At 41.9% G+C, this 17,480-nt stretch overlaps 1 protein-coding gene and 2 long non-coding RNA genes across 4 annotated transcripts; 1 reads left to right on the plus strand and 2 right to left on the minus strand.

Annotated features, from left to right (window-relative positions):
• On the plus strand, positions 1–2,548 carry LOC123100599 (uncharacterized). Its single transcript, XR_006448439.1, has 3 exons — positions 1–439; positions 2,081–2,177; positions 2,250–2,548. It is a non-coding gene; the product is annotated as an uncharacterized lncRNA (long non-coding RNA).
• A 2,072-nt stretch (positions 2,549–4,620) lies between these two features.
• LOC123100598 (uncharacterized) lies at positions 4,621–7,065 on the minus strand. The gene is made up of 3 exons (XR_006448438.1): positions 6,731–7,065; positions 4,992–5,088; positions 4,621–4,919 (listed from the first exon to the last, which is right to left on the minus strand). It is a non-coding gene; the product is annotated as an uncharacterized lncRNA (long non-coding RNA).
• Positions 7,066–14,401: 7,336 nt separating this feature from the next.
• On the minus strand, positions 14,402–17,274 carry LOC123099040 (probable low-specificity L-threonine aldolase 1). Of its 2 annotated transcripts, XM_044521151.1 has the most exons (10): positions 17,033–17,274; positions 16,150–16,609; positions 15,919–16,030; positions 15,763–15,813; positions 15,554–15,625; positions 15,326–15,458; positions 15,173–15,231; positions 14,981–15,078; positions 14,719–14,785; positions 14,402–14,568 (listed from the first exon to the last, which is right to left on the minus strand). In XM_044521151.1, exons 2-10 carry the CDS (start codon positions 16,590–16,592, stop codon positions 14,500–14,502), a joined length of 1,104 nt encoding a protein of 367 aa, XP_044377086.1. In that variant the 5' UTR covers positions 16,593–16,609; positions 17,033–17,274; the 3' UTR covers positions 14,402–14,499. The 2 variants fall into 2 exon arrangements, with proteins under 2 accessions (XP_044377086.1, XP_044377087.1); XM_044521152.1 differs by lacking the exon at positions 17,033–17,274 and having other exon boundaries at positions 16,150–16,692.
• Between the last annotated feature and the right edge of the window lie 206 nt (positions 17,275–17,480).

The raw sequence follows: 17,480 nt of genomic DNA on the forward strand, positions 1-17,480 counted from the left end.
TTCAAATCAGCCGGTTGAATTATGTAAATATTAATTTCCCAAAAAGAAAACACCAAAAAAAATTCTAACCTTTATCCTCATCTCTTGCCTCGACCCCCTGTTCCGCCGCCGCCCGACCTGAGCGCTGGCCGCATCGCCGCCACAGAGAGGCCGTGCCGCCGCCGCTCGAGTCCACATGAAGCGTCGCATCCGCTCGATTCCATACCTCCACGGCTCCACCGGCCGCTCTAGTCCACAGCCCACGCCGCCTCCTATCGGCGCTCGAATCCACTCGTCGACCGGCCGCAGGAGCTGCCGCCCGATTCCACAGAAGGATGACAGGGAGACGGCGGGAGCGCAGGACATCGCCTCCGCCCAACCATTACCTTTGACGCTGCTTCTCCACAATCTGGCGGCGGGGGTCGCTGCTTCTCTACGTCGTCAGACTGCGCCAGCTAAGGTTTGAGAGCTCGAGATTCAGAACTCCCTGCTGTGCCTCTCATTTAATTTTTTTCTTTAAAGGAACACACGACGCGTTCCGTTACATAATAGTACTGGGTATATCACTAGTTCATAATGTTCAGAATTCGGAATTCCATTGCCTTCACACAGTGCCAATCGTGCTTCCCATAACTTGTGAAAAACTCAATGCCTTGTTGTGCTGTTAGAGCTGCAAATGAAATCTTGCACTTAGAACGTTGTGAGTCACAACGCATGCTGCAGAATATGATGTCCACTTTGCCTTAGCTCAGTATTACAAAAGTATTAAGAAATCAATATGCATGCTTCAACATTATCATTTGGATCAGGATGTATTCCTGAGAACCCCAATCCTCTGTCTGCAACCATCAGAACCGACAATTTATTACCTCTGTCATAAAAGGCACAACCATGTATTTCACGTTGAGGCCATTAGTGCAAAATTAATTCCGTATTATAATAAATTAGCTATTAAAGTACTGATGGTTCAATACAATTTCAACCTTTTAGCATTATAATAAATTCACTAATGACATTTGCTACTTTAACACAGCGAGTCCACGGATCTAACAACCATTAAAAAGTTACTCAGTTCTCGTAGACCAAGTGCAGACTACTTGGCTGGCGTAGATGGTTTTCTTCATTTTGCATACACTGGAAAAAGTTCAGATACCAAGATCCATTGTCCATGCGTTAGATGTGTCAATAGGAACTTGTTGAAGCGAAACACCGTATATGATCATTTGGTGTGTAATGGAATGCTACTTGGATACACAGTTTGGGGTTGTCATGGTGAAACTGCAGGATACATCTCCTCTAACAAACGAAAAAGGTCAAAACAGGAAGGCATAAACTCAAGTGAATGATGCAGATGTTTTCGGGAACATAGATAATGGGTCTCAAGTGAATGACTTCGATGACCCAAACCCTCCAGAACATGGACCAGATCCTGAAACCCAAGCTTTTTATGACTTGTTGAGAGATGCAGATGTACCTTTGTGGAACGGGTGTCAACTATCAGAACTTTCTTTCCTTGTGCTTCTGTTCAACATAAAATTCACTAACAAGTGGAGTAATAAATCTATAAATGATTTGCTAGCAGTTCTGCAACAAGCAATTCCAAATGGTAAGAATTTACCTGGAACTTTTGCTGAGGCCAAGAAGATCATTGGAAAGCTTGGGCTTAGTTATGAGAGAATTCATGTTTGTGAAAAAGATTGTCAGCTTTTTTGGAAAGAGAAGGCTAATGATGACTTTTGCTCGGTATGTGGAGCATCAAGGTGCAAAAACAAACCTGATAAAACCATGCTAATTCACAAGGAAAGGAAAAAAGCAACCCCGAAAAGGTGCTCTGGTACTTCCCTATTAAGCCAAGGCTTAAGAGGAGTGGGTTGGGCATCATGATATTGCACATGGATCAAGATTATTTCCTCATTCTGGTAATCCACTTGGAAAGCCTAGGAATTATGTACGGAGCGGTGTGGCAAAAGTACAGGCACATAGATATGTCTTGTTCAATTGCTCTGATGTGAATTCATACCTTAGGTAATATCTCATGCTTATAAATTGTCTTAGTTACCCTTTTCCCCTACTTTACCTCTGTCTATGAATTACTTTGCAGAGCTCATGCTCATGAGATCACTAATGGACGCAATTTAAACCCTGATGTTGTCGAGAGGATTCAAAATGATAAGTTCCACGAATGGTTCCAAGCTCATGTAAGTGCCATATTTTGCATATACTATACACGTATCACTACATTTAGTTGTAATCGAATTCTAAATATTCAGATAAAGAAATTGGAGAAGGAAAATGGCATCCACAACATTGAAAAGGATATTAGATTGCTCGCCCGCGGCCCAGTTAATGCAGCCAAAATATATTGCGCTTTCAACTCCCGAGGCTACCATTTTAGGCCTAAACGCTTGGATAAAGAGACACAAAATAGTGGAGTCATGGTAACTGCAAAAACAGCTAGTTATGATTCAGCACGTGATGCCAATCCTGTTTTACATGATGTGACGTACTACGGGAGGGTAATTGATATTGTCGAGCTAAACTACTCTGGACAGTTCTCAGTGGTGTTGTTTAAATGTGAATGGGTTGATGTGTTCTCAGAAACATGAATGAAAAAAGACAAGTACGGTTACATCTACTTCTCACATCTAATACACAAAGGAGAAAAGATTGAGCGTGAGCCTTTTATTTTCCCTAACCAGGCGAATCAAGTGTTCTATGTGGAAGATGAATTGAATCCAGGTTGGTCTGTGGTAATGAAGTTGCCAAAGCCTAGAGATGTATATGACTTAGGCAACTTGGAATGGGAAGCGCAGATAGAAAATGAGCCATTCCATGTTTCACAGCTCGGAGAGATTTTGAAGAGAAAGAACAATGAACAACATTGGGTTAGAACAGACGTTGAGGGGACAATAGTGGATGCTAATAATGCTTCCAGCAACGAAGAATAGTTGAGGTTAGTAGCAATATTCAATTTGCAAGATCTGTTTTTTTACCTCTAATATAATTTGTTGTTCAATCTTTCTGTTCTTCAATTTTGTTTTTGTGTGTTCTTTCTTTTATGCTGGGTTGAAACTTTCATATCAGATATGAAATTTTAGTGATAAAAGTAGCACAAAATGTCTCTTCTATTTTCTTGTTCATGTTTTGAATTATTTTGGCTGCATGCTTCAGGTTCAGACTGCATGCTACATGGAGGCATGGAGGGGGTGGTCGGCTGTGTGCTTTGTGTTGGTACAAAACAGCCTACTATTTTTTGCTTGCTGGCTTTCGGCTGACTACTTGACCAACTTGCTTGATGATATCTATTTATAGTAGCTTTCGTGTAATTGGAATACTGAGAACCTAAATTACACGAAATAGTATCTGTTGAATATTGACCAGATATTGATTGTATCTATTTCGTGTAATTGGAATACTGAGAACCTAAATTTCAATGCATTTTGATTGCTGGGTTCAAAGAGCAAAAATCGTGAGAAAGCTGAGTGTCGTTGGCAGAACATTGAACTTTCTACTTGGTACATGAGACTTCAATCAACATTGAACTGTCATCTTGCACATGAGAGTCTAGACTATTAACCATCTAATCTAATCATCAGCAAGTGAAGTATATGTAGAGAAACTAACACTTTCATACCGCTTCAGCATAGATTCAGACTAGAAAAAATGGCAACATGTGATCCGAAAACAGGATTTTTGAACATCTGCAAGAGTATGCCAATTCTAAATTGTTAACCAAAGTACAAAATAAAGTTCCAAACAAGATGCGTGTATCTCAATTCTGAACTGTTGTTGACCAAAGTACAAAATGATGTTCCAAACAAGCACGTGGTGTCGCAGCTGACCGAATTACCAAGCATGAATATAAGAGTATACTAAGTTTTGGCCAACACATGGTCTCACATAGCAGTATATCATCAAGCAAGTTGGTCAAGTAGTCAGCCAAAAGCCAGCAAGCAAAAAATAGTAGGCTGTTTTGTACCAACACAAAGCACACAGCCGACCACCCCCTCCATGCCTCCATGTAGCATGCAGTCTGAACCTGAAGCATGCAGCCAAAATAATTCAAAACATGAACAAGAAAATAGAAGAGACATTTTGTGCTACTTTTATCACTAAAATTTCATATCTGATATGAAAGTTTCAACCCAGCATAAAAGAAAGAACACACAAAAACAAAATTGAAGAACAGAAAGATTGAACAACAAATTATATTAGAGGTAAAAAAACAGATCTTGCAAATTGAATATTGCTACTAACCTCAACTATTCTTCGTTGCTGGAAGCATTATTAGCATCCACTATTGTCCCCTCAACGTCTGTTCTAACCCAATGTTGTTCATTGTTCTTTCTCTTCAAAATCTCTCCGAGCTGTGAAACATGGAATGGCTCATTTTCTATCTGCGCTTCCCATTCCAAGTTGCCTAAGTCATATACATCTCTAGGCTTTGGCAACTTCATTACCACAGACCAACCTGGATTCAATTCATCTTCCACATAGAACACTTGATTCGCCTGGTTAGGGAAAATAAAAGGCTCACGCTCAATCTTTTCTCCTTTGTGTATTAGATGTGAGAAGTAGATGTAACCGTACTTGTCTTTTTTCATTCATGTTTCTGAGAACACATCAACCCATTCACATTTAAACAACACCACTGAGAACTGTCCAGAGTAGTTTAGCTCGACAATATCAATTACCCTCCCGTAGTACGTCACATCATGTAAAACAGGATTGGCATCACGTGCTGAATCATAACTAGCTGTTTTTGCAGTTACCATGACTCCACTATTTTGTGTCTCTTTATCCAAGCGTTTAGGCCTAAAATGGTAGCCTCGGGAGTTGAAAGCGCAATATATTTTGGCTGCATTAACTGGGCCGCGGGCGAGCAATCTAATATCCTTTTCAATGTTGTGGATGCCATTTTCCTTCTCCAATTTCTTTATCTGAATATTTAGAATTCGATTACAACTAAATGTAGTGATACGTGTATAGTATATGCAAAATATGGCACTTACATGAGCTTGGAACCATTCGTGGAACTTATCATTTTGAATCCTCTCGACAACATCAGGGTTTAAATTGCGTCCATTAGTGATCTCATGAGCATGAGCTCTGCAAAGTAATTCATAGACAGAGGTAAAGTAGGGGAAAAGGGTAACTAAGACAATTTATAAGCATGAGATATTACCTAAGGTATGAATTCACATCAGAGCAATTGAACAAGACATATCTATGTGCCTGTACTTTTGCCACACCGCTCCGTACATAATTCCTAGGCTTTCCAAGTGGATTACCAGAATGAGGAAATAATCTTGATCCATGTGCAATATCATGATGCCCAACCCACTCCTCTTAAGCCTTGGCTTAATAGGGAAGTACCAGAGCACCTTTTCGGGGTTGCTTTTTTCCTTTCCTTGTGAATTAGCATGGTTTTATCAGGTTTGTTTTTGCACCTTGATGCTCCACATACCGAGCAAAAGTCATCATTAGCCTTCTCTTTCCAAAAAAGCTGACAATCTTTTTCACAAACATGAATTCTCTCATAACTAAGCCCAAGCTTTCCAATGATCTTCTTGGCCTCAGCAAAAGTTCCAGGTAAATTCTTACCATTTGGAATTGCTTGTTGCAGAACTGCTAGCAAATCATTTATAGATTTATTACTCCACTTGTTAGTGAATTTTATGTTGAACAGAAGCACAAGGAAAGAAAGTTCTGATAGTTGACACCCGTTCCACAAAGGTACATCTGCATCTCTCAACAAGTCATAAAAAGCTTGGGTTTCAGGATCTGGTCCATGTTCTGGAGGGTTTGGGTCATCGAAGTCATTCACTTGAGACCCATTATCTATGTTCCCGAAAACATCTGCATCATTCACTTGAGTTTATGCCTTCCTGTTTTGACCTTTTTCGTTTGTTAGAGGAGATGTATCCTGCAGTTTCACCATGACAACCCCAAACTGTGTATCCAAGTAGCATTCCATTACACACCAAATGATCATATACGGTGTTTCGCTTCAACAAGTTCCTATTGACACATCTAACGCATGGACAATGGATCTTGGTATCTGAACTTTTTCCAGTGTATGCAAAATGAAGAAAACCATCTACGCCAGCCAAGTAGTCTGCACTTGGTCTACGAGAACTGAGTAACTTTTTAATGGTTGTTAGATCCGTGGACTCGCTGTGTTAAAGTAGCAAATGTCATTAGTGAATTTATTATAATGCTAAAAGGTTGAAATTGTATTGAACCATCAGTACTTTAATAGCTAATTTATTATAATACGGAATTAATTTTGCACTAATGGCCTCAACGTGAAATACATGGTTGTGCCTTTTATGACAGAGGTAATAAAATTGTCGGTTCTGATGGTTGCAGACAGAGGATTGGGGTTCTCAGGAATACATCCTGATCCAAATGATAATGTTGAAGCATGCATATTGATTTCTTAATACTTTTGTAATACTGAGCTAAGGCAAAGTGGACATCATATTCTGCAGTATGCGTTGTGACTCACAACGTTCTAAGTGCAAGATTTCATTTGCAGCTCTAACAACACAACAAGGCATTGAGTTTTTCACAAGTTATGGGAAGCACGATTGGCACTGTGTGAAGGCAATGGAATCCCGAATTCTGAACATTATGAACTAGCGATATACCCAGTACTATTATGTAACGGAACGCGTCGTGTGTTCCTTTAAAGAAAAAAATTAAATGAGAGGCACAGCAAGGAGTTCTGAATCTCGAGCTCTCAAACCTTAGCTGGCGCAGTCTGACGACGTAGAGAAGCAGCGACCCCCGCCGCCAGATTGTGGAGAAGCAGCGTCAAAGGTAATGGTTGGGCGGAGGCGATGTCCTGCGCTCCCGCCGTCTCCCTGTCTTCCTTCTGTGGAATCGGGCGGCAGCTCCTGCGGCCGGTCGACGAGTGGATTCGAGCGCCGATAGGAGGCGGCGTGGGCTGTGGACTAGAGCGGCCGGTGGAGCCGTGGAGGTATGGAATCGAGCGGATGCGACGCTTCGTGTGGACTCGAGCGGCGGCGGCACGGCCTCTCTGTGGCGGCGATGCGGCCAGCGCTCAGGTCGGGCGGCGGCGGAACAGGGGGTCGAGGCAAGAGATGAGGAATTAAAGGTTAGAATTTTTTTGGTGTTTTCTTTTTGGGAAATTAATATTTACATAATTCAACCGGCTGATTTGAAGCTTCGTGTAGGTCGCGCAGGAGACGTCCAACTCTTATCCTGCGTGCGTGTGCCCACCTCCCAAAACTTGTTGCCACGTCTCTTTTCTCTACAAGTTTCTTATATCCCGTACGTGTCAAAAATAGGTTTCTTATCCCTATAGCAGCTGTCTTTTATCATGTATGCACGCGTTCTTGTATTGGCGGCTCGTGTACATGCCAATCGCACATAAGTAATCGATTGGGACCAAATTGTATTACAAGTAAGTATATTTATTTAAGTATAAGTTGCCTAAAAATGGATTTGGGTCGGTCGAATTTCATGGGAAGGAAGACGGACGCGCGGCGAAGCACCGAGGTAGTCGACTGCGGCACCGGGGCAAGCTATAGTGAGGCATGGAGACACCGACAAGACCTCGGCCAGGAACAAGTGTAGTGCGCGATAGTCGGCGAAGGGATGGCCGGGGACGGTGGTGAGGGGAGGCCGGGGCTGCGAGGCTGGCATGGGAGTACCGCGGGCAAGAGAGGCTAGTGATTCGACCAAGGGTCTGTGGGGCGGTTTGATGAAGAAGATGAACAACAAAGGTAGGATGTTGTACAATGCCATCTGGGCATTGATTTTGCATTAGACGACTCAAAAATGAATCACCTGATCCAAAAACAACTTCTAGTCGATAGATCTCTAACCTATCCTTTATAGGGAAATTGATCAAAATAGAACAGTTAGTTTTCACTTGAATAACACTTAAAATCACACAGCTGATCCAGGGGTGGTACTAGCCAGTTGATGCCTACCGCAACTTTTTCTCAGTTTTTTTTGGGGGGGGGGGAGTATTTGTGGTGATTGAAGTGAACCGGTCAGTTTAGAGCAAATCATTGGTTTCAACTACCCGTGTACGACCTAGCCAGCCGCCCACTCCCTAAAAAGTTAGGGTTCCTCTACCTCCCACCAGCGCCGGTCCACCCCGTCTCCGGTGGCCTTAGGGTCATGGGGCGGAGTGGATCCCGACCCTTGGCGGTGGTAGGGCTCCATTTTTAGATTTTTTTTCGAGTTTTGTTAGGGTTTGTGTCTTACTCAGGAAAGCAATACGGTGGTGGCTCCCTGAAGATGGAATAAAGGTCTCCCCGTCTAGTCCTCATTCTGTTGATGCGTCTAGCATCGTCAGTGGATGTGTGGATTTCTGGTGTGTTGGTTTCATGGGACCTTAGCACGACGACTTCCCGACTGTCTACTACAACAAGGTTTGACCCGCTTCAGTGCTTGTAGCCGTCTCAGTGCCTTATTTCTATTCCATCAATTAAATCACAAACACAACTTGGTGAATATAAAGCAATCATCGGTTCTGATTGCAAATACCTTTCCCCATGGTACTCTAGAAGAGAGCACTACTCTCATCACTCCCTGCAAAGGCGTGACTCCACAAACTCACTTGTCTCTCATGTTGCCTTACCATAGATGGTGGGAAAGTGCATCTCTCTGCTGGACACCGCCGGTGCCACTATTGCGAGGAGCATCTCTTTGTTCTGAGGATACAGGAGGCGAAGCGAATAGGTCAGATCATTATATATGCGTGCACGTCACGTCGTTCGGAGGTTCCTTGCTCTCTCGCCGCCGGAGTCCCTTGGGAGCACCTGTACTTCACCTGTCTTCTCACATTGCAGCAGGCGCGGGGGCTTCCCTCCTCAATCGACCTCCCTCTACAGTCAATGACGGATCATCAATCAATTCCTCGCACGTACATGAATCTCTTTTTCCCGGCCAGGTCGTCGGACCCCACAGGCGGCGTGGGCACGCAACATCCGCAACATCCATATCAGGAGGCGTCAATCGATGCGCACCACCAGTCCACCACCTCGGAGTCGCCGGACTTGGAGGTGGCAGTACGAATGAAGGTAAGTAATTGTTTTTTACCACGTTTGCTATACAAATTCACAAAATTATATTGTTATATTCACTTCATAAAGAAATTACTATTTATAACTATATATTATTTCCTTCTCAGTAATGAAATAAATACAAAATATGCTCCATTTTTTCCATTTTAAACATTTCTCGAATTATTTATAGATCTAATTTTTTCAATTTTTGCCAAACAGTCTCCGGATTATTCCCGCAAAAAATTCCTCCAGATCTCAATTTCCCTCCTCCACTTCTCGATGGACAAAAATTTCCTCCAGAGCTCCCAATTTAGTCCCGCTTAATTTTCCCTCCGGTTAACTAACAAAGCGCTAAATAAATTAGATCGCTAATCCCATCTGCATCATTCGCGCCGCCCTCAAAGCCACACCTCGGCGGCCTCCGTCGCCCCGGGCCCCCGCCCTCCAACGCTCGCTGCATCCTCATCCGACGCCACCTGTCAGCGGCTACCCACGCGCCTGCCCGTCCGTCAACGCCCGATTGAAACCATCGCTGCCCAGATCTGCCTCAGTGGTTTGCATCGTTGTGGCAACGACATCGTCGATCCTCAACTCTGGAACTAAATCCAGAAGGACTACACCATTCTCGCGGCTGGTATCGATCTAAACTCCCATTTCGTTGCTTTCTCCCTTCTATGCCTGACTGATTCCCTTTCCTCCTCCCTTTGTTTTCCTCTCTGAATCTGGTATTAGGTTTGTGCGTACCAGGCAGTAAATCAACCTGTGGTTAATTTAGGATAAGAATGGAGGATGGGCTGTAATCATTAGCCACTATGTTAAACTGAGATACGACTTATAGTCTGGTTTTTGTGCACTGCAGAAGTAGTACCATGTTCTCTGAATTTTTTTATTCCTCTGCAGTTTTGTGTGCTACAAGCCTATCACATTAGTATTCTCAACATGAATGCTGGCAATATTACCATTGACCTTAGCATCTATATATACGTGAGATGTTGGCTGCTTTTCCCCCCTTTTGCAGTTTAAGGTTTCAGTCATTAACCCCCTGATTTTGTAGGCTGTAATCCCCTGATTAGTACTGATATATGCAGTAGTTATACAATATTAGGGGCCCCAGATCTTGTACTCCGAAATTCATAGTATATCTTGTAGAGTACTGATAGTACTCTGAGATCAGTACTCTGAAATGCATAGTACTCAGAGTAGTACTGATATATGCAGTACTTAGACAAAAATTGGGACCAAAGATCTTGTACTCTGAACTCTGATTATTATTGATATATGCAGTAGTTAGATTGGGGCCAAAGATCTTGTACTCTGAACTCTGATTAGTACTGATTTTTAAAATTTATGTACCCTGAAATTCATAGTACATCTTATACAGTCAGTATTCAGTTTATACCCTTGATTTAGGAAGTCAGTATGTGCACTGTGTACTAAAACTAAGCTTGGTCAGAGAAATAACAACCTTGGTGGTGGCTTGACCAGCAGTATATGTATCCTCCATCGTGTAAAACACTTACATATTATCATGTAATTTTCCTCCAATTCTGTATGAATAAATCCTAGATTTTAACAACAATATGTCATTGTAGATGGCTGTGGAAAATTGGAAAATTAGCCTGTCCTATGAAGGTATTGTCAATATATTCGACATGTGTTAGTTCATTTTCAGCTCCTCTTTATAAATATTTCATTTTGTAGAGAGTTCATGCCAATGGACCCAATGCAGAATACATAGTGATCAAACCCAGAGATACAACAATGGTAAATTTGTTTATTTATTACTACACTTTATAAGTGTCTAATAACGAATTAATGCCTATTCATGTAAAATGCAGAATAAAACTCACCCACATCGACATGGCACGCACGAAGATAATGACATTCTGTCAGGCAAACAGGTTAGAATCTTCTTGTTACTCATGCTATAAAGGATAGACTACAACTTATTAATGTACTTACATTGTTGTATAGAAGCATCATCTTGAAAATGAGGGCTGCAATAAACTCTCATATCAAGCACCATCATCACCAGCCCATCCTGTTTTCGATCCTATTTTTTATGGAGAGGTAATGGTTATCTCTTGAGAAATCTGCTTCCTAGGCAGTGATAGGAAACATTTTCCATATGAATTATTGATGGCGTGATTTGTTATTCACGCACTTTTAGTTAAAATATCATGTTGTACTAGCGATTTCTCATTCAAGTGCAATCCAATATTGATACTATTGACTCATATTTGTTTGTATAATGCTGAATGAATGAGTTTCTGCATTTTAAGTTCGATTTGCATGGAATGGACTCTCCTGAGGTTATAAAATGATGTTGGCACATGTAATATTTGATGAATAAAATGTACTGTGAACTTTGCATTGCAAAATCACAAGGATAAATCATTTTTCCTCTTATGTTTATCTGTAGATGAGAAAGAGCAGGGAGAATATGGATGGAAATTTGACTAGAGTACACAAACAAAGCACTCAAGACAAGTCTGTAGTCCATGTGTCCTCTAAGCAGAAACGTAGTCCTTCCATGGAGGTAATAAAAATAGCGTGTTCATACTAGATTCATGTTCACAAAATTGGTTTTTATTACTGTATATTATAATTTGAACCTCATTTCAGGTTGGCACAAAAGTGATTCTGAAGTCCTCAGTATATCCAAACAAAAGGCATGTGGCACATGCTAGCATTTTGGGTTGCAATTCAAAAAAAATGGTTGGTGGTGTTGAGCTAGGTCGGCAGTTCATAGAAGTGCAAGTTGATCAACCTATTGAGGAATGTGAGCTCTTGGTAAGGGAAAGGGAAAATTGTAGGACAATTGGCGATACTTTCACCTCTGGATTAACAATTGCTTGGCCTTCAGCATGTGTAGGTCAATGTTTAACTTCTTGGGTTTTGTTAAATTAAATTTATGATATACTTAATGTAGTCGTAACTGATTTTTTTATTTTTTTTTTGCAGATTGAGAGGTTCAGTGGTTGAGTTGATTTGGATGATTTTGCTTATGAGGAATCGAGATGCAAATATGACATATTGATGCAAGAAATATTCGAGGGGCACATTCTAGTGAACATGAATAGGGGTGTCACATGGTATCAATGATAGGAAATCTTTCGCATACTATAGTTTACATTAATGGGTTGAGAAATGTATTTTTTCCCTAAAATATGGATCTTCTATATGTTTATTGTTACAAATGCTATGGAATGGCATGGACCATATTGATATTTTATATCCTCGTGCATATATGCAAGCTTTATGTCCATGGCCTTTTTATATAGTATACACTGTGTGTCATATGCTTATCGATTTTCACTATGAGAAAGTATAAAAACAAAAATGTATTGATACAATATTTCATAAAAAATGGTTCCAATAGCACATTGGACTAACTATGTCGTGTTACTATAGTTAGGAAAATGTGTTACTAGGTTGGCTACCAATCACCACTAGAGATGTTACAATATATACAAAAAAATTGTTACTGTTGCATTGCTACAATAAAGAAAATATGTTGCTGAAATATCAAAACCTGTTACAAAGGCCTATTGTAATTAATGCGAATCATTAATAATTGTGTTGCAATTTTGTTAAAGCGTGTTACTAACCATGTTACACCAGGAAAATGTAAGTGTGCCTATAGTTCTAAAAAAGTGTTACCAGGGCCTTCGGTAACACACATGGCGTGTGTTGCAACAATACTTAGTAACACGTTTAAATACATATAGGAACAACTCTTATGTGCTACAATAGACACCACGTAGTAACATAGCCTACAGGAACACATACAAAAGTGTGTTACTGTGTGCTTCTGTAACACAATATCTAAGCTGTAGTAGCACATCAACGTGTTACAAAAGATCAATCCTGTTTTTACTATTTTTTTTACTATTTCAGTTGGGTTTTCTTATTTCAGTTGGGTTTTTTCTAAAAGGGAGTTATTTTTCTTTTTTACTATTTTTTTCCTATTTCAGTTGGGTTTTCTTATCAATTTTTTCGTTTTTACTGTTTGTTTTTTATTTTCTATTTCTTTTATGTTTTTATTATATTTTCCACATTTGTCCCTCTTTTTGGTGTAAATATATGGACATTTTTTAAAGTATATGAGCGTATATTCATACCTCATGAACAACTATTTTTAAAACATATTTTTCTCCAATATAATAAATATTTTTTTTAAAATAAATTACCATTTATACTAACATACATGCACGATTGTTTTTGCTATATAGTATGACTTTAATTAATTTTGATTAGATTTTGAGAATATTTACAAACTCTATTGAATAAAAAGTTTATAATATAACTGTATAGCTATACATAATGTAGTATTTTTTCAAACAATGTAGTAAAATAGTATTTTGGATAGTATAAAAATTATTTTAAATTACTATGTTTGGTAAACAGTATTACTACATTATTTTTTAATTAGATATCTGAGAATATTTTCTGTTGAATAAAAAGTTTCTAATATAACTGTATAGCTATATGTAATGTAGTAGTTTTTAAACTAATGTAGTAAAATACTTCCTCCGTCGCAACATATAGGACGTTTTAATTCATAATATATTTTGTGGTCATCTAATATAATTCTTTGTTTTCAAATAATTACTGTATTATGTTTTAGATGTTCTTATATTTTGAGACAGGGGTAGCAGTATTCGGGATAGTATAAAAATTATTTTAAAATTACTATGTTTTGTAAACAGTATTACTCCATCTGTAAACTAATATAAGAACTTTATATTAGTTTACGGAGGAAGTACTACATTACGACAAGGTTTTACTTAGGGGCGTAGAATAACTATTTGTAATAATGTTTGCAATAAGCTAATAGGACGTGCCTTTTTTCCTTTACATAAAAAATAGGCTGTGCTAGTGTCAGCCATCTTGAGAGAGCTTTTGCCTCCCGGAAATGCTACACCTACGAAAGCAAGTTGCTATAATTACCTTACATGAAGACGTGTCTTTCTCTAATTAATCTCTCCCCCCGAATTTCAGGGTGGGCTCCCCTTCCCACTAATCAAAAAATGCCAACTAACCCTTTGCTAAGGGCGAAGAAATAGGAGCAGTGACCAAACGCCACACCATGCGCTCGGCGGCGAGATCCTAACCCTTCGCTCGTTCCCCAAAAGATCACCGATTTTTTTTATCCTTAAAAAAAATCCGCGGGCCTTTGGGGAACGCAGAACAGGTGGATCGATCATTCGGATGAGGGGTACTACGGTCAAACAATACTCCAAACAGAGTAGACGACCATTGATCCACCTGTATCGTCACAACTATCCCTAATTGCATTGCATGCTCTCCATCCAAGCTGAAGAACACAGAAGAACACGGCCCACATGCCCACAACATTGACACCGCGCGCACGCACAAACAGGCAATCCATTATTTCACAAACGATCTGGATAGTGCATCATGCATAGCAATCAAGTAATTCAGGAAGTGTGGCCGTTATGAATCCGCGCTAGCTAGTGCCGTTGGTCGAACAACGCTCCGATTTGGCGTCGCATGCCAGCATTTCCTCCACGGCTTCCTGGAAACAGAGCAACATGTCAGTGATATGATATCCCACCAATCACAGCAGCATCGGTGATTTTTTGAAAGGATACGGTAACAGCCCCCGATCAGAGCAACGGTGATACAGAGGTCAAAACATATAAATCTGGAACGATTTCTGTAGTACCTCGATACATTTTAAAGTATACTGGATGTCGCCGTCTGAAATTTGGTAGTGGACGACGAATCTGACGCTGCAAATTAATCAAGGGAGCTCAGAATCAAATAAAGCAGTGCGTTTCTTTTGACTAAATACAGCGTAATGTTTCAGTTGACCAGTCCAAACAGACATAATTAATGATTCTTATAGTGAGGAGTTGAGGATGATAATATGAATAAGCAGTTAAAAAAAAGAGAGAGAGAAGGAAGTTGAGCGAAGTGAACTGAACCTCTTGGAGCTTGTTGGCATTGCAAGCACACTGCGCTGTTTCAGGGCTTGACACAGTTTGGCAGGTGTTATGCGCGGATCCGCCATATCAAAGAACACCTAGCGAAGGGAATACATCGCCGGGGGTCACAAACATGATATTCAGTCTGAAAGAAACATCGAGGTCAGTAGTTAGATGGAATAACAGACTAACCATATTGGTCTCCACTGAAGTCAAATCAACTGTGAAATGTTTGATTTTCTTCAGTCCATCTGAACATTTCGACAAAAGAAAACAAAATTCAGGGTTATATCGATGCCGTTAAGGGCCTGTCAATAGGATGGAGAAGATAGATCAACATGAAACCTGCTAAAACTTTAGCCTTCCGATGGTCATCGGCAAGCTTGCCTAAGGTGTCGCGAACACCGACTTCAGCAGCAGCACAAAGGACTCCTACCTGCCTCATTCCACCACCTAGCGTCTTCCTAAGAATTTTAGCCTGAAAGTAAGTCTTATTTGTCAGATTTCCCTTGCATCTTCTCTTAAGCAAGCAGCTTAAACTTACTAGCATGCACAATATCTACCCATCATCACCTTTTGTATGAAGGCCTTGGAGCCAACAATAACTGATCCAACAGGAGCACCTATCCCTTTCGACAGGCATACCTGCATTTCGACGTTTAACAGAGAAATACAGTCACACATCATATATCAGCAGGAATCAGCCCATTTTCCATTCTTATGAGGGTTGCATATGCAATCTAGTAGCATTTTAGTGTAGTGCCAAGCAGATTGATACATACCGAAACTGAATCCGCAGCTCTCACGAGTCTGTCGACGGGAACTCCAAGTGCCTGACAGGCACGATAACAGTGATGATCTAAAAATGTCAGGAGAAGATACACGTGCTTGGTACTTCGACATGCCGGTTAATTGATCCCATAGCAGTTGTTACTTACCACGGAAGCATTGAAGATACGAGCTCCGTCGATATGAAGCTTCAGGCCATGAGCCTTTGCAACTTCCCCAACCTTGTCAGTGTATTCTACAGTCAGACACTTCCCACCAGAACTGCATCAACAACAGCAGCAAAAATACTTGACAGATCAGGTACCATAACCTTTTTCAAAAATAAAATCAGGTACCATAACAGAGTTAGCAGCAGACATCAGACAGAGCAGCTCACTCACTTTCCATGGGTGTTCTCCAAGCAGATGAGCCTGGTGGTGGGGTAGTAGAGCGCCCCGTCCGTGCTCCGGATGGCGGCGACGATCCTGTCGACGTCCATGGTGCCGTCGGGGTTGTTGGGGACGGTCCTGGGGTGGACGCCGCCGAGGGTGGAGATGCCGCCGTGCTCGTAGACGTGGATGTGGGAGTCGTCGCCGAGGATGACCTCGCTGCCCCTGGCGTCGCAGTGCGCGAGGACGGAGATGAGGTTGGCCATGGTGCCCGAGGGGACGAACAGGGCAGCCTCCTTGCCCATGATCCGCGCCATCTCCGCCTCGAAGCGGCAGGCCGTCGGGTCGGCGCCCAGCACGTCGTCGTCCACGTCCGCCGCGGCCATGGCCGCCCGCATGGCCTCCGACGGCTTGGTCACCGTGTCGGAGCGCAGGTCCACCACCTTGGTCGCCATCCTTTCTGCTCTGCAGGCTTGAGTAGGATAACGGAATGATCTCTCAATCAATTGTGAAGGCGCTGTGAAGCTGTGAACCACTCAAACTCCCAGCAGACATGATTTATATATTGAAGGATGGCGACATGATTTATATATACTCTAGAGAAAGCGAAAATGCCATACGGACGGCTCTGCTTTTGATTCGTTTTTGTACTGCATTGCAGCAGCTTAGCACGCAGCGGACACGACGACGACATGGCAAACTCTATCCTTCCAACAACCACAGACTTTGGTGCCCGTACATGCCACTCATTTGCGCTGAGATTTTTCAGGAGCAGAGCGGCCAATGCAAGGCTCTTGAAAAACCACAAGGGAAAACAACAAATCTACCCGCCTCATCATTCAAGAGCAGCCCTATGGTACCGCCGCTGGAACGGATAAAAGGAGGATTTGCGCACCAGAATCCGGATGTAGCGGACGGCGAGGTGGATGGGGGACGGCCGGCGTCGAGCGGAATGCTGTGGCTTCCCTGCGGCTGCGGGTGGTGTGCGTACGTTGCCGGAGAGGAGCGGTGCTTTATAGAGGCCGGCGGCGCCGCTGGATCGAGGAAGAAGACGAGGCGACGTGACCTAACCTTGGCGAGGTCGTCGGCTTTGACGGGTCGCTCGTCTCCACGTGCGCTCCTGCACAACCACGTAGGAAAGCGGTGGCCCGTTGCTTTCTAGTGATGGAGCTACAATATACAGAGACCAAGTGACACCCTCCCTTGGGGTTAGAGTCCTGAAATATACAATCATCTCCGACGTCGGTCTGCTCACTTTCACACCAAAGCGCTCTTCAATCCGGTCTACAAATCCAATACTACACAATCATCTCCACCGGTCACGGTCAGTTCACACCAAAGAT

This window comes from Triticum aestivum, chromosome 4D, assembly GCF_018294505.1.
Source record: "Triticum aestivum cultivar Chinese Spring chromosome 4D, IWGSC CS RefSeq v2.1, whole genome shotgun sequence".
In the NCBI taxonomy this organism is placed as follows: Eukaryota; Viridiplantae; Streptophyta; class Magnoliopsida; order Poales; family Poaceae; genus Triticum; species Triticum aestivum.